At 46.6% G+C, this 23,799-nt stretch overlaps 1 protein-coding gene and 1 non-coding gene across 3 annotated transcripts; both read right to left on the bottom strand.

Moving 5' to 3' along the window:
- Nucleotides 1-340: 340 nt before the first annotated feature.
- On the bottom strand, nucleotides 341-22,509 carry Sla2 (Src like adaptor 2). 2 transcript variants are annotated; one of them, XM_026383284.2, is made up of 7 exons: nucleotides 22,390-22,509; nucleotides 17,639-17,738; nucleotides 17,209-17,295; nucleotides 16,470-16,573; nucleotides 2,538-2,687; nucleotides 1,680-1,812; nucleotides 341-1,292 (listed from the first exon to the last, which is right to left on the bottom strand). In XM_026383284.2, the coding sequence occupies exons 1-7, from the start codon at nucleotides 22,478-22,480 to the stop codon at nucleotides 1,127-1,129; spliced, it is 831 nt and encodes a 276-aa protein (XP_026239069.2). In that variant the 5' UTR covers nucleotides 22,481-22,509; the 3' UTR covers nucleotides 341-1,126. The 2 variants fall into 2 exon arrangements, with proteins under 2 accessions (XP_026239069.2, XP_026239070.2); XM_026383285.2 differs by having other exon boundaries at nucleotides 17,639-17,766; nucleotides 22,424-22,480.
- On the bottom strand, nucleotides 15,790-15,862 carry Trnal-caa (transfer RNA leucine (anticodon CAA)). The gene has a single exon. It is a non-coding gene; the product is annotated as a tRNA-Leu (tRNA).
- Nucleotides 22,510-23,799: the final 1,290 nt, after the last annotated feature.

The following is a 23,799-nucleotide window of genomic DNA, read 5'->3' on the forward strand; positions in this document are numbered from 1 at the left end:
TTGGTCTTGGGGTTGTGGAAAGAGTGATTACCATTTCTGATGCCCCTGCCCAGCACTGAGAAAGGGCCTGGCCCACAGTGTGTTATGCCCCAAAATGTCATTTTGTATTTGATTACAAGATGGCAAAATCCGGGTGGTTGGGAGAGCTTGGCTAGGTTTGAATGATAAGCTACAAAACTAAAGAGAGCTGAGGCTATGCAAAGAAGCGCTGGCAGGGGTGGGGGGGCGAGGGGGTGCTTCATGACCTGGATTATCAGCAGTCCTTCTCTTTGCTCTGGGAGTCAAATGGAGGCTGGACGACCCAGGATCTGCTGCTGTGGTAAGCCGTCAGCCCCTCTGCTCTCCTTTCCCTCAGGAGCCAAAGTCCCTCCCCAAGGTGTGGCAGTATTATGATCAAGACTTGTATGGTTCTTTATTTTTATTTATTTATTTATTTGGCAGTTGGACACACTACCTTTGCTTGATTTATTTATTTGTTTTTATATGATGTTGAGGATCGAACACAACCTTGAGCAAGCCTTACCGCTGAGCCACAACCCCAGACCTTTTATTTGTTCTTGTACAGTTTCTTTAAATGATTTGTTTCTCCTTGGTGCTAGTAGTGGTTTCTACCTTGTAGGTGAGACTGGTTATCAGGGAGGTAGATTGACTTGGTAAGCAATAGATTGGGTGGTACAGGAAATCCTAAATTTGGGAACTGACTGGGTGTTTGCTTTGTGTGTGTGCAGTACTGGGGACTGAACCCAGGACCTTGCATATGGTTAAGCACCACGTGTGCTCTGCTGCTGAGCTACATCCATGGCCCTTTTTGAAATGTTTTATTTTGGGACAGTGTCTCAGTTGCTCAGGCTGGCCTTGAGCTCTAGATCCTCCTGCTTCAGGGTCCCAAGTAGCTGGGATTACAGGCATGTGCCACTGCACCTGGCTAAGTTTACTTTCTTTGGAGCTCTGGCTCTGTTCTCAACTGCCCTCCACTTGAACTAGAGGTCATAGATAGAGTCATTGCCTGAGAGGAAGTAAATGACTTCTTGGAGCCAAGTGAGGGAGGAGCAAAGGCTCAAGGTGGAGCTGGATTCTTTGCCCCCCCCCCCCCCCCGGGGTGCCCATGATGAGCTGAGTTGGGGTTCTAAGTGCCACAGACTTGGTTTCCTTTTCGACCTTTGCTTTTAATCTTGCCGTTGTCCAAAGAGGTGTCCTCAGTCAGGCTGATGTAGGAGCTGAGGGATTCCCGGAGCCCTTCGCTAAGAAGAGATGCTTCCCCTGTGGCAGGTGCTTCCGAAAACAAGAGGGAGCTGTGGATGGGGAAAGCCAGGTGAGGGAGCTGCCTCCTCCCTGCACTCACCACATGGTCCACTGCTCTCAGAATAGCTCCATGTCACTCTTTTACTGACAAACTCAAGCAGGTGCTCCCTATCAAACCCCATTTGAACCTCTGTAGTCAGAACTCTGCTCCCGCACCCCCTCCTACTTTCCTTCCACCCTAAATGCCTTGAGGTCCATGCTGGCTTTCTCCTTCCTAACAATCTTCACCCCAACACACCTGCCAAGCCTGGAGGTAGAGCTCTCTGACTCCCAGGTGTCCCTGAGCATGACAGACCCATTCTGGGTTATGGGTTCCTAAGAGTGAGTCCTTCTAATGCTTCTCTCTTCTGCTTTCATGTTTCCAGTGGTCTCCTCACCTCTCCAGCTCTTTCCAATTGATTGATGTCCTCTGCACAGTCACTGGTAGGGGGATATCCTTGCCAGGAATTGGGCCAGGCCTCTGTAGTGCACAGGGCTCCTTGAGGAGGCAGCAGATGTCCTCTGCTAGCTCTGAGGAAGAGACCCACACCCTTGACATTGCTGACACCAGCCCTACTTACCCCACCACCACCTGCCCTAACTTGGGAGGGGATATGGTTAGCAAAGAGCAGTAGAACCTGAGCCCCAAGCTGTTGGTCTCATGGAGACTTGACGTGCAGTTACAAGTTATTGTGGGCTGTTTTGGGAGACTTAACTTAATCCACTGAAATTTTGGGTAAATTAAGAGACTTCTCTGGGCCCTAACTTCTAGTTAGGATCATGTTTTAGGAAGAACAAGCCAAGGGGTGCTCATTTCTATTTACAGCATTGACAGTATCTATTGTGTGGAACTATCCTGCTTAGAAAGCTGCTGGTCGGTGTTAGTAAGAGTCATCTTCCCTTCTGCCCTGACACTGACCTGGTTTCTTATTTTCCAGTGCTTTTTGTAAGACAGGCACCAGAAAATGCTGAGAGTCAGAACTGCATTGCACACAAGAACAGCTCAGCCTACTTCCTTTGAGGGGAGCCCTGTCTGCTGCGGGGGGCTTTGGCTGAGGTACCAGCCAAGCTCATATTTGACCTGTAGCTTCTCTATCAGCTTGGGATAAAGACAGTATCTCTGCAGCTACTGGCAGGAAGATGGGGAGGCTCCTCTTTTGTCTGGATATTCTCCAGCTATGAAGTGTCCACAGGCAAACACTCTACCCCCTAGACCCTTATCCAGTCTATTAGGAAAGAAAACAGAAAGGCCATACCAGAGTAATGGTCCACTAGGGCCTGCAGTGAGGGGAAGGTGAGGCGTGGTGAGATGTACAGCCAGCCGTTGTCAAGGCGCTGGATTCTATAGTGTCTGATCCGGTCCCAAGATGCAGGGCGACTGAGTCGGACAGACAGGGAATAACAGCCTGCAGAGAAAGGGGTTCAGGGGTTTTACTGAGGCCCTGCTGGGACCCTGCCTAGCTTGGAAGAAGAAAGAAGCTATGGCCACAGGGCCCAGGCTTTAGGGAATTGTGTAGGGCAGAGACAGGACACAGACTTGCTTTCCTGGTCATAAGTGACGTGTATAATAGATGGAGTCTTGTGAGGAAGAGTTGCATCATGCACAGAGCCCCGACCATACAGGGTCAGTACTGTGTAAACGAACATATTAAATGTTGGCAGAAGTGTTGTAAGGTGAATATGTGTCCAGTAGATGTCAGCAAGGAGGCAGAGAAACTCCCTTACCTGCTGGTGAAAAGAGAAACTAGTACAAACCACTCTGGAAACAGTTTGGCATTAAGCAGTTGAATTATACTTTCACATACCTTAAAACCCAGCAGTTCCATCCTAGGCATGTTACCTTAGAAATACATGAATATTCATAGCAGCATCATTTGTGAAAACAACCAAAATTGCTAACAGTTCATATGTGCTCAATAGTAGAAAAAGGGGTGGGGTGCAGCTCAGGGGTAGAGTGCTTGCCTAGTATGCACAAGGCCCTGGGTTTGATCCCCAGCTCTGCAAAAAAAAAAAAAAAAAAAAAAAAAAAAAAACAATTGATTTTTTTAGGTCGACGATATATAGTTCAGTGGTATATAGTTCAGTGGTAGAGTGCTTGCCTAACTTATGTCAGACCCTAAGTTTGATCCCCATCTCTGAAATAAAAAACCTGCAATTTGATAGGTTTCAACAAAAATTTAAATTTAAAGAATCATAAAGAACTGGCTACAAGAGGAAAGAAAGTACATGATTGGAAAATGAATAGAGAGAGCTGGGTGTGGTGGCACACGCCTGTAATCCCAGGGGCTTGGGAGGATGAAGAAGGGGGAGCACAAGTTCAACACCAGCTTCAGCAACTTTGACCCTGTCTCAAAAATAAAAATAAGTTAAAAAAAAAGCGGGGGGGCTAGGGTTGTGGCTCAGTGGTAGAGTGCTTGCCTAGCATGTGTGAGGCACTGGGTTCGATTCTCAGCACCACATATAAACAAATGAATAAGGTCCATCAACAACTAATAAAAAAATAAAAAATAAAAAAAAGGCTGGGGATGGGGCTGGGTTTGTGGCTCAGTGGTAGAGCGCATGCCTATCATATATGAGGGACTGGGTTTGATCCTCAGCACCACATAAAAATAAATAAAATAAAAAATACTGTGTCTGTTTACAACTAAAAAAAAAAAGACAGGTTTAGAGTAAAAAGACTTACCACAAAATAGGAAAGTTGGAGGGGCTACATTAATATTAGACAAGGGCTAGGGTTGTGGCTTAGTGGCAGAGCGCTCACCTAGCATGCATGAGGCACTGGGCTCGATCCTCAGCACCACATAGAAATAAAGATATTGTTGCCACCTAAAATTAAAAAATAAATATAAAAAAATAGACAGAATTCAAGACCAAGAATATTATCAAAGATAAAGAGAGACACATCAAGAAGGCAAAAATCAAGCCAGGCCTGGTGGTACATGCCTGTAAACCCAGCGGCTCAGGAAGCTGAAGCTGGAGGATTGTGAATTCAAAGCCAGCCTCAGGAATTTAGCAAGATCCTAAGTAACTCTTGTCTCAAAATAAAAACCAAAAAGGGCTGTGGGGCTGGGGTTGTGGCTCAATGGTAGAACACTCTGGCATGTGTGAGGCACTGGATTCGATCCTCAGCACTATAAAAATAAATAAAATAAAGGTATTGTGTTCATCTACATTAAAAAAGTTTTTTGGTTTTTTTTGTTTGTTTGTTTTGTTTTTAAAAAGGGCTGGGGATGTGGCTCCATGATTAAGCACCCCTGGGTTCAATCCCTGATACAAAAAAAGACAAAAATTGGCCAGGTGCAGTGGCTTGGGAGGCCGAGGCCAAAGGACCATAAATTCCAGGCCAGCCTCAGCAACCTAGTGAAATTCTGTCTCAAAAAAAAAAAAAAAAAAAAAATGGGGTTGGGAATATAGTCTAGTGCTTGCCTGATTGCCTGATATTTGTGAGTTCGAAGCTTTTGGTTCCAGTACTTTAAAAAATGAAAAAAAAATTTTTTTTGTTTTGTGGTACTGGGGATTGAACCCAGGAGTGCTTAACCACAGAGCCATATCCCCAGCCCTTTTTATTTTTATTTTTTTAATTTTGAAACAGGGTCTTACTAAGTTGCTGAGGGACTCACTAAATTGCTGAGGCTTTCCTCGAACTTGGGATCCTCACACCTCAGCCTCCCAAGTTTCCAAAATTACAGGTATGCACCACTGCACCCAGCAGAAAGAAAAATCTTAAATCTGTATGCATGCAATTACAGATACTCAAATTCATAAGAAACAAAACTAGCTGGGTGTGGTGGCTCATATCTGTAATCCCAACGACTCAGGAGGCTGAGGCAGGAGGATCCTGAGTTCAAAACCAACCTCAGCAATGGTGAGGGGCTTAGCAACTCAGTGAGACCCTGTCTCTAAATAAAATACAAAATAGGGCTGGGAATATGGCTCAATGATTGCGTGCCCCTGTGTTCAATCCCTGGTATCAAAAAACAAAACAAACAAACAAAAAAAACAACTAACACAATTGACCGGAGAAATCATAATTTGAGATCATAATTATAATTAAGGATTTTAACACTCATCTCATAGTAATTGATAGGAAACAAAGTCAGTCAGGATATAGAAGACTTGAACAATATGGTACAATCAACCAATTTGACAATTGAAAGCCTACACCCAATAACAAAACATTTTCTTTCAAATACACTTGGAGGGCTGGGGATGTGGCTCAAGCGGTAGCGCACTTGCCTGGCATGCGTGCGGCCCGGGTTCGATCCTCAGGCCCGGGTTCGCTGGAGGCTCGATCCTCAGTACCACATACAAACAAAGATGTTGTGTCTGCCGGAAAAACTAAAAAAAATATTGAAAAGAAAATTCTCTCTAAAAAAAAAAAAAATACACTTGTAATATTCAAAATAACCATTAGTCTGGGTCATCAAAACAAAAACTTAAAAGGATTTAAATCATTAAAAGTATGTTCTTTGTGTGGACAAGCTGGTGCATGCCTGTAATCCCAGCAACTCGGGAAGCTGAGGAAGGAGGATCAAAGTTTTAGGCCATATTGGGATGTGTAGCTCAATGGTAGAGCACTTGCCTTGCACAGGGACCTGAGTTCAATCCTTAGCACTGCAAAAAAAAAAAAAAAAAGTAACAATAAAAAGTATGTTCTCGGGCTGGGGATGTGGCTCAAGCGGTAGCGCGCTCTCCTGGCATGCGTGTGGCCCGGGTTCGATCCTCAGCACCACGTACAAAGAAAGATGTTGTATCCGCTGAAAAACTAAATATATATATAAAATTCTCTCCTTCTCTCTCTCTCCCACTCTCTCTTAAAAAAAAAAGTATGTTCTCTAACCTAACAAATAAATTAGAAATTAATAATAAAAAAGATACTTGGTCCATTGGGGGTGTGGCCTCAGCAGTAAGCCTTGGGTTCCAGTGCCAGTGCCACAAAATAAAAGCCAGGCTGGATATATTGACACATGCCTGTAATCCTAGTGACTCAGGAGGCTGAGGCAAGAGAACTGCATTCAAGGTGAGCTTTGGCAGCTCATCGAGTCCTAAGCAATTTACCAGAACCTGTCTCAAAATTTTAAAAAGGGTTAATTAAAAGAAGGGGCAGGGGGCTGAGGTTGTAGTTCAGTGGTAGAGTGCTTGCCTAGCATGTGTGAGGGGTTCTATTCTCAGCACTGCATATAAATAAAAATAAAGGTCCTCCAATAACTGACAAAATATTTAAAAAATAAAAGGAGGTGGGCCAGGCTTGGTGGCACTCACCGGTGATCCCAGTATCTTGAAGGCTGAGGCAGAAGGATCCCAAGTTCAAGGCCAGCCTTAGCAATTTAGTGAGACTCTGTCTCAAAAAAACAAAAAGGGCTGGGGATGTAGCTCAGTCGTAAAGGATCTCAGGGTTCAAACTCCAGTACCAAAAAATTAAAAGCCAGGTGTAATGGCACCCACCTGTAAGCCTGTATCCCACCTACATGGGAGGCTAAGTGAAAATTTTTAAAAGGGCTGAGGAAGCCAGCCACCTGTAATTCCAGCAGCTTGGGAGGCTGAAGCAGGAGGATCAAAATTTCCAGGTTACCCTGGGCATTTCAGTGAGACCCTGTCTCAAAATAAAAAATAATGTAACATTCAGTGGTAGAGTGCCCCTGGGTTCAATTCCTGACACACACACACATATACACACACTTTTGCAGGCTGCAGCAGAATCAGTGCTTAAAGGGACACTAGCTTTAAATACTTACTTTAGAAGAAAAATATAGCACTATTTAAGCTTCCACCTTAAGCTAGAAAGAGAAGAATAAATTTATGTAGGAAGAAATGAAAAAATAAATGATACAGAAAATAGAAAAGAATCAATGAAACCAAATATTGATTCTTTGAAAAGGTACATCAAATTGATAAAGCTCCAGCTAGGCTGAGCAAAATAGAAAAAAGAACACAATTTACCTATATCAGGAATGAAGATGGATGTCATTAAATCTCAAAGACATTCAAAGAGTAATAAGAGTATATTATGAACAATTTTATGCCTGTAAATTCCACCAAGTGGACAAAATGGACAAATTCCTTAAAGGATACAAATTGCAAACACTGAATAGGAAATAGAAAATCTGAATATTCTATATATATTGCAGAAATTGAATTCATAATTTTAAAACCTCCCACAAAGAAAACTCTGGCACTAGAACTGGGCACAGTAATCCCAAACACAAGAGAGGCTGAGGCAGGAGGATAGCAAGTTCAAGACCAGCCTGGGCACATGTCTCAAATTAAAAAAAAAAAAAATGGTTGGGGAGATGTAGTTCAGAAATAGAGCACCCTGGGTTCAATACCCAATGTGAAAGCAAGGAAGGGAGGAAGAAGGGAAGGACAAGAAAGGGAAGGAAAGAAGGAAGGAAGGGAGGGAGGGAGGGAGGGAGGGAGGGAGGGAGGAAGTAAATAAGTTAGTTCTATTAAACATTTGAAGAAGAAGCAGGGGGCTGGGGATGTGGCTCAAGCAGTAGCTTGCTCGCCTGGCATGCGTGCTGCCCGGGTTCGATCCTCAGCACCACATACAAACAAAGATGTTGTGTCTGCCGAAAACTGAAAAATAAATATTAAAAATTTTAAAAAAAAGAAGCAGAGTGTGGTGGTGATGTCTGCCTTGTAATACCAGCTACTCAGGAGGCTGGGACAGGAGGATCTCAAGTTCAAGGCCAGCTTCTGCAATTTAGTGAGACTTTACCTCAGAATAAAAAATAAAAGGGGCTCAATAAAGCTGAGTGGTGAAGAAGCACTCCAGGGGATGTGTTGTGGCTCAGTGGTAAAGCACTTGCCTAGCATGTGTGAGGCACTGGGTTTAATTCTCAGCACCACATATAAATAAATGAATAAAATAAAGGTTCATCAACATATAAAAAGAAGGAGGAGGAGGAAGAAGAGAAGAAGAAGAAGAAGAAGAACAACAACAACAACTACTACTACTACTACTCCAGGTTAAATCCTAAGTACAAAAAAATAATAATAAAGAAAGAATTAATAGCAGTTCTACGTAAACTCTAAGAGGAGGGACCACTTGCCAACTCGTAAGGCTACCATTGCCTTGATATTAAAACCAAACAAAAACATCACAAGGAAACCATAGGCTAATGTCCCTCATATATACTTGACAAAAATTCTTAAAGTGTTAGCAAATTGAATCAGCAACATATGATCCTCTTGAGTAGCTGGGACTATAGGTACATCGCATCACGCCCAGCTCCCAAACTGACGATATCCCAGGAATGCAAGGTTGATCTAAAAATTGAACATAGCTGGACACAGTGGTGCATGCTTGTAATACCAGCAATTTAGGAGGATAAGAGAGGAGGATCACAAGATCCAGACCAGTGAAGTACCTGAACATAGGCCCCGAAGGCTAATTAACCCACCTGAATTAGTCACTAAGACCTCACACCCTTGGGAAACTGGTTGAGACCCTGTCTCAAAATAGAAAATAAAAAGGGTTGGGGATGTGACTTGGGAGTAGAATGCCTCTGGATTCAATTCCCAATTACACATACACAAAATTGAACATAAATGTAATTACTAGGTTGATTCAAATAAAAGAGAAGAAAGATAATCACCTGAAAGAATGCAGAAAAATGTTTTAATAGTATTAAATAACCAGCATGAACAAAAATTGAATATAAAGTATATTAGTTGGGCTGGGTATGATGGCACATGCCTATAATTCCAGCAGCTTGGGCGGCTGAGACAGGAGGATCATGAGTTCAAAGCCAGCCTCAGCAACAGTGAGATGCTAAGCAACTCAATGAGACCCTGTCTCAAAAAAAAAAAAAAAAAAAAAATTCAATCCTCAGTACCAATAAAATAAAATAAAATAAAATAATAAAGCATATTAGTTGGGCTACTCAGGAGCCCAAGACTGGAGGACCTCAAGTTTGAGGCCAGCCTCAGCAATATACTGAGACCCTAAAAGAATTAGGGATGGACTGAGGTTGTGGCTCAGTAGTAGAACACTTGCCTGGCACGTGTGAGGCACTGGGTTGAATCCTCAGCACCACATAAAAATAACTAAAAGTCATTGTGTTCATCTACAACTAAAAAGAAAAAAAGAGGATGTAATTCAGTGATAAAGCACCCATGGATGGGTTCAATCTCCAGTACCAAGGATAAAGAAAAAAGGGAAGAAAATGTATCAGTGGTGGTGTGGCTCACGGGTAGAGAACTTGTCTAGTATGTGTGAGGCCCTGGGTTTCTTTCTCAGCATTTAAAAAAAAAAGTATTAGTATATAAGTTTCCTATTGCTGCTGTAATGTACTACCATAAATCTGGGCATGGTGATACATGCCTGTTATCCCAGTGACTTGGGAGGCTGAGGCAGGAAGATCTCAATTTTGAGGCCAGTCTCAACAATTTCCTGAAACAACTTATTGAGACCCTGTCTCAAGATAATAAATAATGCCAAGTGTGGCAGCATATGCCTGTAATCCCAGCATCTTAGGAGGCTGCAGCAGAAAGATCACAATTTCAAAGCCAACCTCAGCATCTTAGAGAGGCCCTAAGCAACTTGGCAAGACCCTGTCTCAAAAAGTGGGGGGCGGTGACTGGGGATGTTGCTTAAGTGGTTAAGCATCCCTGGGTTCAATCCCTGGTCTTAATTAATTAATTAATTAATTTAATTAAGGTGTCAGCATGAGTTATGATCCTTCTGCATGCTCTAGAGGAGAACTCATTCCCTTGCCTTTTCCAGTTTTTAGAAGCCACCTGCATTCCTTCATTCAGAGCCTCTTCTTCCATCTTCCAAGCCAGTGACACCTTCCAATCTCTAACTCTGACTCTCCTGCCTTTCTCTTGTAAGGATCCTTGTGATTACATTGGGTACATCTGGATAATCCAAGACCATCTTCCCACCTCAAAATCCTTAACTTGGTACTGGGGATGTAGCTCAGAGGTAGGACACTTGCCAAGCATGTGCAAGGTCCTGGGCTTGATCCCTAGAACCTAGGGGTGGGGGTGGTTCATAAAACAATAATTTTAACTTAATCACATGTGCAAAGGCTGGCTGGGGATGTAGCTCAGTGGTAGAGCACTTGCCAAGCAGGTGTGAGGCTCTAGGTTCAATCCCCAGTGTCACAAAACGATTGCATAAACTGTCTTTTGCAAATAAAGTAACATGTTCACAGGTTCTTGGGATTAAGACTTGGACATTTCGGTGGTGGTGGGGGGAACCATGGACATTTCTGATACTTCCTCTCAACCTTATACAGAACATCTGAGAAAAACCTACGTCATACTGAATGAGAAAGACTAAAATTTTCCTTTTGAGATTGAAAACAAAGCAATAATGTTCTCATCACTTCTAAATAATGTTGTGTTAGAGGTCCTAGCAAATGCAACTAGGCAAGAAAATAAAAGACATATGGAAAAGAATTTTCTTTTCTTTTTTTAGCACTGGGAATTGAACGCAGGAGTGCTCTACCACTGTGCTGCAAAACCAAGGTTTTTTTTTTGTTTTTTTTGTTTTGTTTTTTTTTGAGACAGGATCTTGGTAAAGTGCTAAGATTGGCCTCATACTTGTGATCCTCCTGCCTCAGCCTCCCAAATCCTTTGGATTACAGGTATGCAACACCACTCTTGGCTTGGAAAATAAATAGTAAAAATGTTTTCACTTCCAGATAAGAGGATCCTATATAGAAGAAAATTCTAAGGAATCTACAAAAAAAAAAAAAAAAAAAAAAAAAGCTATTAGAACTGCAAAGTGAATTTAAAAGGTGAACAAAACTGGACACAGTGTGTACATCTGCAATCTCAGTGACTCAGGAGACTGAGGCAGGAGGATCACAAGTTCCAAGCCAGACTGGGCTAACTTAATGAGACCCTGTCTCAACAACAACAACCAAAAAGGGTGTTGGAGATGTAGCTTAGTGGTAGAGAGTCCCTGAGTTCAATCCCCAGTACCACAAAATAAGAATAAATGATGACCTGAAATCAATATACTTTAAGAAGTATGCGGGCTGGGGATGTGGCTCAGCGGTAGCGCGCTCGCCTGGCATGCGTGCGGCCCGGGTTCGATCCTCAGCACCACATACCAACAGAGATGTTGTGTCCACCGAGAACTAAAAAATAAATATTAAAAATTCTGTCTCTATCTCTCTCTCTCCTCTCTCACTCTCTCTTTAAAAAAAAAAAAAAAAAAAAAAGAAGTATGCATTAAGGGGTCTCCTTTTCTTAGTGAATTCTCTTTGACTCTGGGAGTGCCTGGAACTCTGTACCTTTAAGAAGAGTCTCTTCTGGGCTGGGGTTGTGGCAAGGCCCTGGGTTCGATCCTCAGCTCCACATAAAAATAAAGGTATTGTGTAGAACTACAACTAAAAAATAAATATTTTTTAAAAAAGAAGAGTCTCTTCTGGAGCTATGCTGTGACCCTGGAAAAGATGTGCAATTGAGAAAGGGCGAAGTACCTGAACATGGGCCCCGAAGGCTAACTAACCCACCCGAATTAGTCACCAAGACCTCACACCCTTGGCATGTTCTTCAGCCATGACTCTGATCAGAGTCACCACAGTTAATAGAACCAGAATGGGGCCAGGAGAGGTGACGCTTGCCTACAATCCCAGTTACTCAGATACTGAGGCAGGAGGATCACATTGGAGGCCAGTCTGGGCAAATTAGTGACACACTGTTTCAACAACAACAAATTAAAAAATTAAAAGGGCTGGGATGTGGGGCTCAGTCCCCAGTGCTGGTGGCGTGAGCAGAAAGGGTGATAGGTACACTGCAGATCTGGCTGGTGGGCTCAGGATAAAAGGCCAGCTCTGCCCAACCCTCTGTGGGAATAGCTTACCTACCAAGGCTATTTGTGACTGGCCCTGCCACCCCACCTACCTGGTATCCCACTGTCCTTCCTGCAGCATGCTCCCAGCCAGTGCCAAATACCTGCTTCTCTCTTCCAGCCCCAGGACATCTGCTTTAATACCCAGACCCCCTGGACTCAAATTCACGTATTGTAATACCCCTGATGGGGCTGGGGGTGTAGCCCAATGGCACAGTGCTTACCCAGCATGCATGAGGCCATGTGTTTGAAACCTAGCACTGGGGGAAAATATATAACTATAAAATATATGACCTGTGCTGCCCATGCTCACTACTGTGTCTCCAAGGCACATCATCCTCTCAGATCTTTTTTTGGTACTGGGAAGTAAACCCAGGGGCACTTACTCACTGAGCCACATCCCCAGCCCTAATTTGTATTTTATTTAGAGACTGGGTCTCACTGAGTTGCTTAGCACCTCTCTGTTGCTGAGGCTGGCTTTGAACTCAGGATCCTCCTGCCTCAGCCTCTGGAGCTGCTGGGATTTTAGGTGTGCACCACCGTGTCTGATGGGATCTTGCTTTTTATACTGCTGAATCCCTGCCCTTTGGAATAGCGCCTGGCAGAGAGTCAATGTGCAATATCTGCTTGTTGAATGAATGTTTCTCCATTAATCACACAGACAGAGCCATGGCTACAAGTAGTTTTAAGGACCCCTTGTCTCCATTTACACTCCTATTGCTATTTATAAGCACAGATAGTATTGGGAATTATTTTTTTTAATTAATTAATTTATTTATTTATATTGCAATACTGGGAATAGAACTCAGAGCTTTGCCCATGTTAGGCAAATGCTCTATTACTGAACTATATTTATAGCCTTTTAAAAATTTTGATCCAGGCATTTACACCTGTAATCCCAGTGGCTCGGGAGGCTGGGGCAGGGGAATCGTGAGTTCAAAGCCAGCATCAGAAACTTAGTGAGGACCTAAGCCTCACTGTGGGACCCTGTCTCTAAATAAAATACAGAATAGGGCCAGGAATGTGGCTCAGTGTTTGAGTGCCCGAGTTCAATCCCTGGTAATCCCCCCAATTTAGTAAGACAGGGTCTTACTAAATTGCCCAGGTTGGCCTAGATCATCCTGCCTCAGTCTCTCGAGTTGCTGAGATTGTAGGTGTGCACCCTCTTTCACAGATGGGACTGGTCCTTGAAGGCTTATTATCATTTCATTGTTTGGAGCAAAAACACATGGTGCATTTCCTGGATCTGCTAGCCCTGGGTACAGAAGGCCTCTTGGGACCAGACCCTACTGAGACAGCGTACTGGGAACTCACAGGCCCATGTGCTGGGTGTGCTGGGGGGAAACTGTGGTTTTGTCCTTGGCAGTCTGATGCTCTAAACGACCTGGACCTTCCCAGTTGGGGTGCAGTCTACCCCAGCTCTCCATCCTGTCTGCATATATAGATATGCTCACCTACTGACTCATTTATTCAGTAAACATCTTTTGAGCACTTACTATATGCTGGACACTGCACCAGGCCCAGACACAGGTATGAAATCATCATCCTCTGGGGAAATAAGAGCTGTCTTGCCAGCTTATCCCACATCCAGGGTTTTCTTTAATGGTCCTCATTTCTTTCTTGTATTTATTTATTTATTTTCAGTACTGGGGATTAAACCTAGGGGCACTCTGCCTCTGAGCTGTATGCCCAGCCCTTTTAATTTTATTTTGAGACAGGGTCTCACTAAGTTGCGAAGGCTGGTCTCAAACTTGTGATCCTCCTTCCTGAGTACCCTGAGTCACTGGGATTGCAGGTGTGTGCCAACTCACTCCACTAGTAGTAGTCCTTGCTTTGGATATTTAGTTCCTGTGTCTTTCTCATCAGATAATATACTCAGATTTTTAAGAAATAAATTTACTATAGATACAGAAGAGGTCTTTGTAGGATGCTACGGGAGAGCAAAGTGTGACAAACAGCATCTGGAGGTGACTTGGAATGTGTTATGAAGGACAAGTGTGTGTTTGCAAGGGAAGCAATGGAGGACGAGGCTTTTCAGGCTGGGAAAGGACACTGTGTCAGGAGGAAGCAGTGGAAAGAACCAGTACTCACAGCGCACCCGGTGGGCAGAGGGCACCGTGGAAGCCATGAGGGGCCTAGAAAGGGACCCACAGGAAAAAAGGGAACGTGTAAGGTCCCAGATTCCGGAAAGCTTTGGAGGCTTAGGCAAAGTCACATCCAGGACCTCTGGGATCAGCTGTTCCAGTGACGCTGGGAGGAGGTGTGAAGGATCAGATCAGGAGCAGCGTGTGACAAGTAGGTCTATCACCTGCCTGAACTTTCCCTGCTGAGATGTCCAAGAAGCTAATGGTCTCAAGGATACTGACCTTCAGACCTCCCTGTCTGCTGCCTGAGGACCTAAGTCCTGACTTAGCAAGCCTAACGCAGAGGAGAGGCTCAGGAAGTGCTTCCCACCTCACCTTCCTGCTGTCCCTGCCTGTTCTATGTCTATAAAGGAGACTGATGATCCCCCCAGGGGGCAGAAACCATCAGTCTCCCTTAAAGTGCCCAACACAGAACAGGCATAAGGACAGCAGGAAGGTGAAGTGAGGGGTGCTGTTGGGACCTGTCCCTAACCCCGGCACTGACCTCTGGCGCAGTCCTGAGACCTCCACAAAATCGCTTAATAACCGAGGTCTTGGGCCCTACTTGAGCCTAGAATAAGGCTCTCCACAGGCCTAGGGCAAGACCAGGTGAGTCCGAGGACTCTGGGGAGATGCAGGACCTCTCCCTGTCCTCAGGCCTGATTGCTGCTCCTGGGAGCTCAGGGTCCCAGACCCTCCACCTTGGTCTACATAGACTACAGCCCCTTCAGAGTACCCTTCCAGTCTTTGGACTTTGGCCCCAGGAAAGCTAATTCTGCTGTCACTGACTCAGTCAACAGTTAATTCTCATTATATAAACACAAGATGCATAAGGTGAGAGTAAAAGACATTGTCTAAGCCTAGCAGGAGCTTTCACAGAGCCACGCCCCCAGCCTGATGTTGTGTCCTTATTTCCTTCTGAATTCCCTAGATTAGAACTATTTTTTCATACTTAAGAGAACAGCAGAACCATCCAGAGAGCTTTAAAAGGAAACATATTTCTGGCCTCTGTCCCCAGCAGCCTGAATCAGTAGGTGGGTGGCAAGGCCCAAGAGCTGATGTTGCTGACCAGTTCCCTGATGTCTCCTATACGCTGGGATCTGAGAACCACCATCTCATGATGTTGCCTGGGCCCCTAGAACTTTGCTTTCAAAAGTTTTTTTTTTTTTTTTTTTTTTTTTTACCACAAACCACTGAATAACATTTTACACTGTGACCCAGGACACATTTACTTATAAATAAATACCTCAAACAAAAGTTGCCTGCAGCGGTGTTTGCAGCGGGTTTGCCCAGCCTGGCCTGCACTGCCAGTTTCTAAATCCTGCCCTGCTCTCTCTCACTGATGCTGGCTGTACCTCAGAGTCCCCTGGGGGTGGGGCCACACTTTCATTTTCCAAAGCCCAGGATGAATTCCTGAGTAATTTAAATCAGAAATTAAACAGATGGCTTGCAGGCATCCAGAGTTTCTAAATCTTCCCCTGGTGATTCCACCCTGCAGCCAAGGTCCCCTCTGGGTGAGGGGACCCAGCTGTTATTATTTTATCATTATTATGTATCTATCTAGATATCTATAGGTGGTGGTTCTGGGGATTGAACCCAGGGCCTCGTGCATTTGAGGCAAGCACTCTACCAACTGAGCCATATCTCCAGCCCCTACATGTTTCCCTTTTTGATGAGAGCTGCCCACCGAGGCACCCCCTTTTGCAGTTGCCTATGGGGACCTTAATCCCAGCAATTATGTGGATCCTTAAAGATCTTTATGGATTCCTGTGGGCTTTCTCCTTTACAGTTGACCATTTTTCTCTTGTATATGTGTCTTCTTTGGAAAGGGCAGAGTGACCACAAGGGCCAGTCACCTGATTCTGGGGCTGAACCAGGCCAGAGAAGGGGTAGGGTAACTGAGCACGGAGCACTTCCTGTGGCTTCTCCAGCTGGCTCACCCTGTTGGTCTGCAGGGCCGGTCCCCATCAGCACCACTGCTGTGGTTTCCTGTTCCCAGCGGCTGCACAGGGGCCATCCTCCTGCCCCAGCCAGCTTATGGGGGTGGGGGTGGGGTTGCTGTTGTGGCCAAGAAATTAGCAGGAGGGGCTGGAAGAGGTCAACCTAGGGAGCTCCCTAGGGAAGGAGAAAAGAGGCAAAGATATATTGGATGGGGGTCCAGGGAGAGTTCAAATAAGGGCAGGCCCTGGTCTACCCTCATTCCTGAGTGACTCTTTCCTTTTTTCTACACAGGAGGGCTGGGGCCTTTCACCCACCTCTCCTGCTCTGACTCTCCCGGATGAGGAAGGCCCCTCCAGGGTTCCCAGGCAACAACAGCAGTTCCTCCGCCTTCTCCCGGCTCAGGCCCTCATACAGCCACCTGGAGGAGGAAGGGCAAGGAGACTGGGGATGGGCCATGAAGATCTTACTGGAACCCTCCACTGCTCTGTGTGACCTTGATGCAGCCCCCTCTCTCCCTTGCACTCTGGGTCTCACAGTTCTCTCTGCACCATGAAGAGCAGGCCTCAGGGACTCAGATCCCCTCCAGTTTGTCCTAGCTATAGGGGCGCAGGAGAACAACCAAGGGGTCAGTTGGTGTTTTTTGCTGCAGGCCTCATTCCCTCTAGGGTGATCCCAGCCTCTCTCCCACCGTGGCGGGTCCCCCAGCACCCCGTATCTCTCCTCTTACCTTTCCAAGTCCTCATCTTCCTAAGAACTGTCCCCATTTTCTTGCCTCAAGACATTTACAGACTGTGCCCACCTCTCACATATGCCTCTCACACTCTCCACCATTAGATCCTGGATGCTCTCCAGAGCCCCTGACCAGGACACCTCCTCTGGGGGGCTTTCCCCAGCCACCTCCCCAGATCTGCTGCTCTCTGCTCCTGCTGAGCAGAGCCTGAGCCTGCTTCTCACTCCCCAGCTTCACTCAGTGTCCGGCTGGGGGTGGCCATGGGGGAGCAGGCTTGTGGGAAGGAGATCCCTGAAGGCAGGCAGGGGTGAGAGTGTGTTCACCTGTGGGAGACCTTGGCCACGTGCATGCTGGGGACACTGTACTCTCTCCCTGAGACTTCTGACAGCACTGTCCACCAGTCTCCATCCCTGAAAGAGAAAGCAGAGAGGGCACCTCTTTCAGAAGGGTCAAGACCCTGGGACTGCTTACTTGGGGTTCACACGGATCCTCTCAGGCTGACTCCTGCAGCCACCTGTTTCCACCAGCCAGTCCCGACCCCTCCTGGACAGGGTGGCTAGCAGATGGCATGAGCCAAAACTCCCTGTTCCAAGGCCCCAGCCCCTCTGTCTCTCCCTGCAGGTAGTCAAGCTGCTTAAAACCCCAGACAAGGCTATGATCACCTGCGAGGTTTTCAGAAAAGGCCTCAGGCTTTTTCTGAAGCACCTCTCCCCTTTTAGTGCATCTCCAGGTGCCCAGAGCCCACAGACTTACTCAGACAGGATGGTCAATGGCTCTCCTAGTCTCAGAGACGGCTCAGTCTGGCCGCCTGCCGGGAAACTGCCCAGAGCCACAGCTGTGGACTTGCTCTTCTCTGGATGGAGAGATAGACAGTCACTCTCCTGGTCAGCCTTCCTTCCAGACATGAGGTCTAGTGACATCTGGTCTGGGTCTGGCTCCCTCTTTCACCCTCTCACAGGCACCCTGCAGGAAGGCCACCTGGAGTCTGAAGTTCTTCCAGGGGGCTCTGTTGAGCTTGGGTGTGCCCAGGTAGTTCTTGGGGTCCTCATGGGGGCTTCAAACTCATGTAGCAAGAAGAAGGATTTGAGTTTCTGAGTTCAAAGAGGAATGGGGCTCCTGGTTATGACTCCTTTTTAAATTTTTTTTTGTAGTTGTTGATAGACCTTTATTTTATGTATTTATATGTGGTGCTGAAAATCAAACCCAGGGCCTCACACGTCCTAGGCAAGGCCTTCACACATGCTGAGCCACAACCCCAGCCCCTATGACTCCTTTTTATATACAACTCTTCACAGAGATTTTTTTAATATACAAGGGATTGAACCAAAGAGCACTTAACCACTGAGCCACATCCCTTACCCTTTTTTTTAATATTTATTTTTTAGTTGTAGTTGGGCACAATACCTTTATTTCACTTATTTATTTTTTTTATATGGTGCTGAGGATCGAACCCAGGGTCTTGCACGTGTGAGGCGAACGCTCTACCACTGAGCCACAACCCCAGCCCTCCCCTACCCTTTTTTATTTTGAGACAGGATCTCACTACGTTGCTTAGGGCCTCACTAAGTTGCTGAGCCTGGCTTTGAATGTGATCCTCCTGCCTCAGTCTCCAGAGTCACTGGGATTATGGGTAAGGGATATGGCTCAGTGGTTAAGTGCTATTTGGTTCAATCCCTTGTATATTAAAATCCCTTATATATTCACCGTGCCACGCTCTTCACGGAGATTTTGATGAAGTAATTCTGCTGCTCAGAAACTCAAAACCTACGACCCTAGACTGCGGATGCAGCTCAGTGTTAGGGCGCTTGTCTGGCATATAGAGCCCTGGATTTGATCCCCAGCACAAACAAAACAAAAAACAAAAACAAAACTCCTAGAAACCCTAAGCAAGTATGAGTGTGGTCTTAGTTTCTGCTGATGCGACGGGTACTATGAGTGCGCACGACCTCTGAAAACTGGGGAAGGAAACTCAGGCCAGGCTAGCAGCTGAGTCTGGGTCCCTGGAGCCCTGAGGCAGGCATGGCCGAGCACCAGCCCTGAGCACTTACTCTTGGGAGACAGGAGAAAAGGACTGGAAAGTGAAAGCCACCTTCCCTTCCACTGTGGGACCCCACTGCTCCCCTCATTCCTGGTCCTGTTGACTTGTTCGGGCTTGTGGAGGGGCCTGTGAGCTGACAGATATGAATAGGCTCTGTAACTCTAGGGTGCTGTGCTGCTCAGGGCAGTAGGAGGAGGTCTGTGCTGCCCCCTGAGAGGCCGCTCCAGACCCCTATTCCAGGCCTCCCCAGAGCAGGTGCCACGCTGGAGTTGGGGGCTGCCAAAGTTCTAGGCCTCTTCCCCACTGTCATTCTCTGAGCACCTGTATGTCCAGCCCAGTGAGGGCTTTCAGTCAGCCCGCCTGGATGGTCCTCTCTACTCAACCCCACTGTGCAGGGAGGTCTGGGGCCCTGACAGGCACTCAGAGGAGAAGTGAGAACACAGACTGTACACCACACCACCCTGGCAGGAGGATAAGGGCTTGGGTAGCAATGTATCTCTCAGGAGGGGCTCCATTGCCTTAGGAGGCTGAGATCTACACAGGGGTGTTACTGGCCTGGGAATGGTTCTGAGGATGTGGTAGCCAGGAGGCCCAACTTTGAGGCTGAGCCTCAAGCAGCAAGTTGCTCTCTTAGCACACGACTAACATCCCCCACCCACTTCCGGGATCAGCCTACCCAGTCTAACAAGACCCCACTATGTATGCAGGGACTTCTAGGTCTGAAAAACTTGCCTTCAGTGGTTTCTGGAAACTTCTTCATTTGCATCCTACCCTGCTGATCCTTTCTAGGGATGGTCCCTGAAAGACTTGTTAGCACCTAAATGCATTAAGCTGGGCTGGGGATGTGGCTCAAGCGGTAGCGCGCTCGCCTGGCATGCGTGCGGCCCGGTTTCGATCCTCAGCACCACATACCAACAAAGATGTTGTGTCCGCCGAGAATTAAAAAATAAATATTAAAAATTCAAAAAAAAAATGCATTAAGCTATTAAAAGCACAAGGTCAGCAAAAAGGATTCATTGGTCTCCTAGATGTTCCTGGAGGAGTTAAGGTCTGAGGATTCTGAGATGCCTTTGAGATGGAGTTGGTCTAGACAGGGAGAGGCAGACACAGATGGACAGACAAGGACCCAGAGGTTGGGAGGTGGCTGAAGGGTCTCTGCCATGGGTGGCCAAGGGAAGAGTGAGACTGGTTTCAGAATGAACATTTTCCCACATGTCCTCGAAGACACCCCCTGAGATAGATCCCTTGGGGGGGGGCATTCCTCAGGAACCAGGTCTCTCCATCTCTGAGTGCTCTTTGTAGCACAAGCCTAGCCAGCAGGGAAATGCCTGCTGCTTGAGTAAACAACACAAGTCTTACGGAGGTCACTCCGCAAGAGTGGAACAAAGAGGCCTGGAAGGGCCCCTCCTGTTTCTAGAAGGCCTGACCCTCTCACAATTGTCCCCACTCAGACTGGCTGACTTGATTTCACCCTTCACCTCCTCAGAAAGCCAGCCCTGACTTGGCCCTCTGCGCACAATCTCAGAGTCTCTCTGAGCATGCATTTGCCAAATTGAACACAATTGTCATTATTGGTTCACGGTTTGTTTCTGGGGCTCAACTGTCCCTAAAGACAGAGACTATGCCTGCCTGTTCATTGCTGTGACTTCAGGTTTTGGCACAGAACTGGTTTGCAGTTGAGCTTCAGTAGGTTTAAGAGGGAGGCAAAGTTGATGGACAGATAGCTCCTGGAGGGAGTGACCCCAAACTCACACTCTGGCTGGGACAGGGGCAGATCTACTGAGAGGTGTTCCTTTCCTTCCTCCCTCCTTCCCTGGAGATACTATGCCAGGGAGAGCTTGGCTCACCTAGGGCCCCACAGGCAAGGAGGGCCCTGTACAACAGGAGTGGTCACCACCCTCAGTAGCCCTGGGCATGTCTCAGAGCAGCCTCAGGACGCTGCCTGTGGCTAGGCTTGGAGGAAGCCAAGGTGGAGGTTTGTGGTTTGCAGGTCTCTTTCTGCAGGGCCTCTCAGTGCAGATGGTAGCTACAAGGAGGCAACTGTTTTCCTGACCCAATAGGAAACCTCTGGGACCTAGGGTGCCAAGGCCTGTGGGCCTGGGAGAGGCAACCATTAGGGAAACAAGGGATTCAGGCAGAGGAGAGGGAAGGAAGCCCTGCACCATAGGGGAATTTTGGGGTTGGGGACAGCTCCTACCCAAACCTTGATACCCAGACATCTTAGCTTTGCAGTCTCTAGTCCAGCTTAATTGCCCACGTCCTTCTAGAAGCATGGCTTGGCTTGGAGTGATCTTGTTATCTGTGAGGTTAATTCTATGGGTCATTGTGGCTTGGCCACAGTACCCAGATAATATTTGGCCAAACACCAGTTTAGATGTTGCTGTGAAGATACTCTTAAAAAAAATTAAATTGGTAGACTGAGTAAAGCGGATTAACATGGGTGGGCCTCATTCAATCAATCAAGGGCCTTATGAGAGACACCCAAGGTCCCTTGAGGACATGGATTAGTTCTGCCTGTGGATTGCCATTGGACTCAGGACCATAGCACCGATTCCCCTCGGGTCTGCAGCCTGCTTGGCAGACTTCAGACTTGACAATCCCATACTCACGTGAGCTGATTCCTAACAATGGATCTCTCTCCCCCACCACCCTATTGGTTCTCTTTCCTTAATTATTATTATTATTTTTTCACGGTACTGGGGATCAAACCCAGGGCCTCATGCTAGGCAGGCGCTCTACCACTGAGCTACAGCCCCTGCCCCTAATACTTTATCCAAACTCCAAATCAGGATGTGATTTGAAAATGGATTTATGGGATATTTCAAAGAACAAGAGATAAACCAGAGGCCATGGTTTTGATGTAAAAACACTAAAATTTCTAGGATATTTAAATTGCCCAACTGTTTTAAAAGCTGGTATTTTTAGTCAGAATTGTCTTAGAGAATCATGGTCATAGGCTCAGGATACATACTGCAGGTGCTATTTTATTTTTCCCACCAGTAAGGGAGCCCTGACTTTGCATCAAGTATTTCACAGTTCTTCTGAGGTCCAGGAGAATTTTCTGCAGTGTTGGAAATGTCTTATATTCTGTGCTTTCCAATAAGGTCCATTAGCTCCATGTGGCTACCAAATCCTTGAAATGTGGCTCCTGTGACTGAGGAACTGAGTTACTTTTTTTCCAGTGCTGAGGATCTAACCCAGGGCCTTGTGCATGCTAGGCATGAGCTCTGTCACTGAGCTATGCCCCAGCCCCTCGTGTTTTCTCCTTTATCTGGCCGTTCAATGTTTCTACCTCAAAGTAATCTCCATAGGAGCAGGGCCCCCACCTTCATGGCTCACTAAGAAGAACAGTAGGTGCTGGGTCTATACCTAGTGATGTGCAGGTGTTGCCTGTCATGAAGGCACAGAGGTAGTGGAGTGTGGGACTGTGTAGCCTCGTGCTGCCTGCCCAGGCCCCACAGCCTACCTGCTTGCATGGGCTCAGGTCCTTGGCCTGGGACAGGAGGGCTGGAACTTGGGCTTGGCAGGGTTTTCCTTCGGCTGGGCAGGCTGCCCATCCTTCCTCAGCAGAACTGTTAGAAGTACACCACCCAGGGAGACCTGAAAGAGAAGCTGCCATGGGGACAGAGCATATGGCTCCTGCTCTGGTCTCAGATACCCATCTCTCTCCTGCTGATCTCCTGGAGAGCTTGGGGGAATGGCCTTTCCCCAGGACCAGACTCCAGCCTCCTCCTGTAGACCCAAGGCTGCCTGCAAATTGCGAAGCTGCTTTCTCTGTATTCCCTCTCCTCTAGGCTACAGCCATGCTCAGTTCTTTGCTCCTGGGCCTTCCATGACTGGCCTGCCCTCTCCTCCCCTTTCAGATCTATCTGTATCCTGCCCTTTCCTAGCCAGCTCTCCCTGAATCCTCAGCCTTTGCTGATTCTCCCTTGAATTCCCGTGGCCCACTTGGAACCACTTCTCTGACGTGGGCTCGTGTTCTACTACTGTATGGGAAGGGAAAGGGGCCTGACAGTGAGCTCACTCCAGGCACACCAGGAGCCACAGCTAGGGTCAGGGTGGCAAGTGGAGTCAGAGGGTTTGGGGATTAGTGTCAAAACAATCAGAGCTGACATTGGACATGTTGTTGTTGGTGTTACAGGGCAGAGTAAGATGCCAGGGAGGCTGTATGACAGTGACTTGCAAGGCTATGGGCAACGGGCTGTCAGACTACTTCCTCTCTTGGTGCCTCCTTTTCCGCATCTGAAAAATGGGGATTACAACACCCAGCATATGGCTCCTAGAGATAATTCTCTGAAAAACCTACCCAGGCCCTACATTTCCTTTCTCTTGTCCTGAATGTCACTTCTCAGAAGCCTCTAACTTCCTGTTGTGTTCCTTACAAAGTTATTTTATTTTTTGTGGTGTTGGGGATCAAACTACGGCCTCACACATGCCAGGCAAGCTTTCCACCACTGAGCCACATGCCCAGCCTTACACTCAAGTGCTTGATCTGCCATTATCCTACAATTCCATGCTCCTTTCCCCAGCATCCAGTGAGACCCCCACAGAAGGCACTGGATACCTGTTAACTAAATGAACAGAATGATTATTTCTTTGGACAGGTGTCTTGTCCTTAGAATAATTCACATTCCCAGGTTCTAGAGTGATGCTGATCTTTCCAAACATTGTGTCAAAATGTTGGGTCTGGGCTGAGTTCTGTATTTTTTCTTGGATGGTTTTATGCTTTTCAGTAGAGACAAGGCATGATTATGCCAGTCTGTTTCCCTTTAGCTGGTGTTCAGAGTTTTTGCTCTTTAGCAAGGGTGGGGAGTTAGAGAGGGGAACTCACAAAATGGTGTGGTGACATGGTGGTCACCTTCCTTGCTTTTGAACC

The sequence above is a fragment of the Urocitellus parryii genome, chromosome 6, assembly GCF_045843805.1.
Source record: "Urocitellus parryii isolate mUroPar1 chromosome 6, mUroPar1.hap1, whole genome shotgun sequence".
NCBI lineage: Eukaryota > Metazoa > Chordata > Mammalia > Rodentia > Sciuridae > Urocitellus > Urocitellus parryii.

Bases quoted from the DNA above. Each gene is read 5' to 3' on its own strand.
- Sla2 (XM_026383284.2), bottom strand. From the start codon at position 22,480: ATGGGCAGCCTGCCCAGCCGAAGGAAAACCCTGCCAAGCCCAAGTTCC. The intron at 17,739-22,389 runs GTAGGCTGTGGG...CTCTCCATCCAG, and splicing joins ACCTGAGCCCATGCAAGCAG to AGAAGAGCAAGTCCACAGCT. The intron at 2,688-16,469 runs GTGGGTGAAAGG...CTTTCTCTGCAG, and splicing joins GGAGAGTCAGAGCAGGAGAG to GCTGTTATTCCCTGTCTGTC.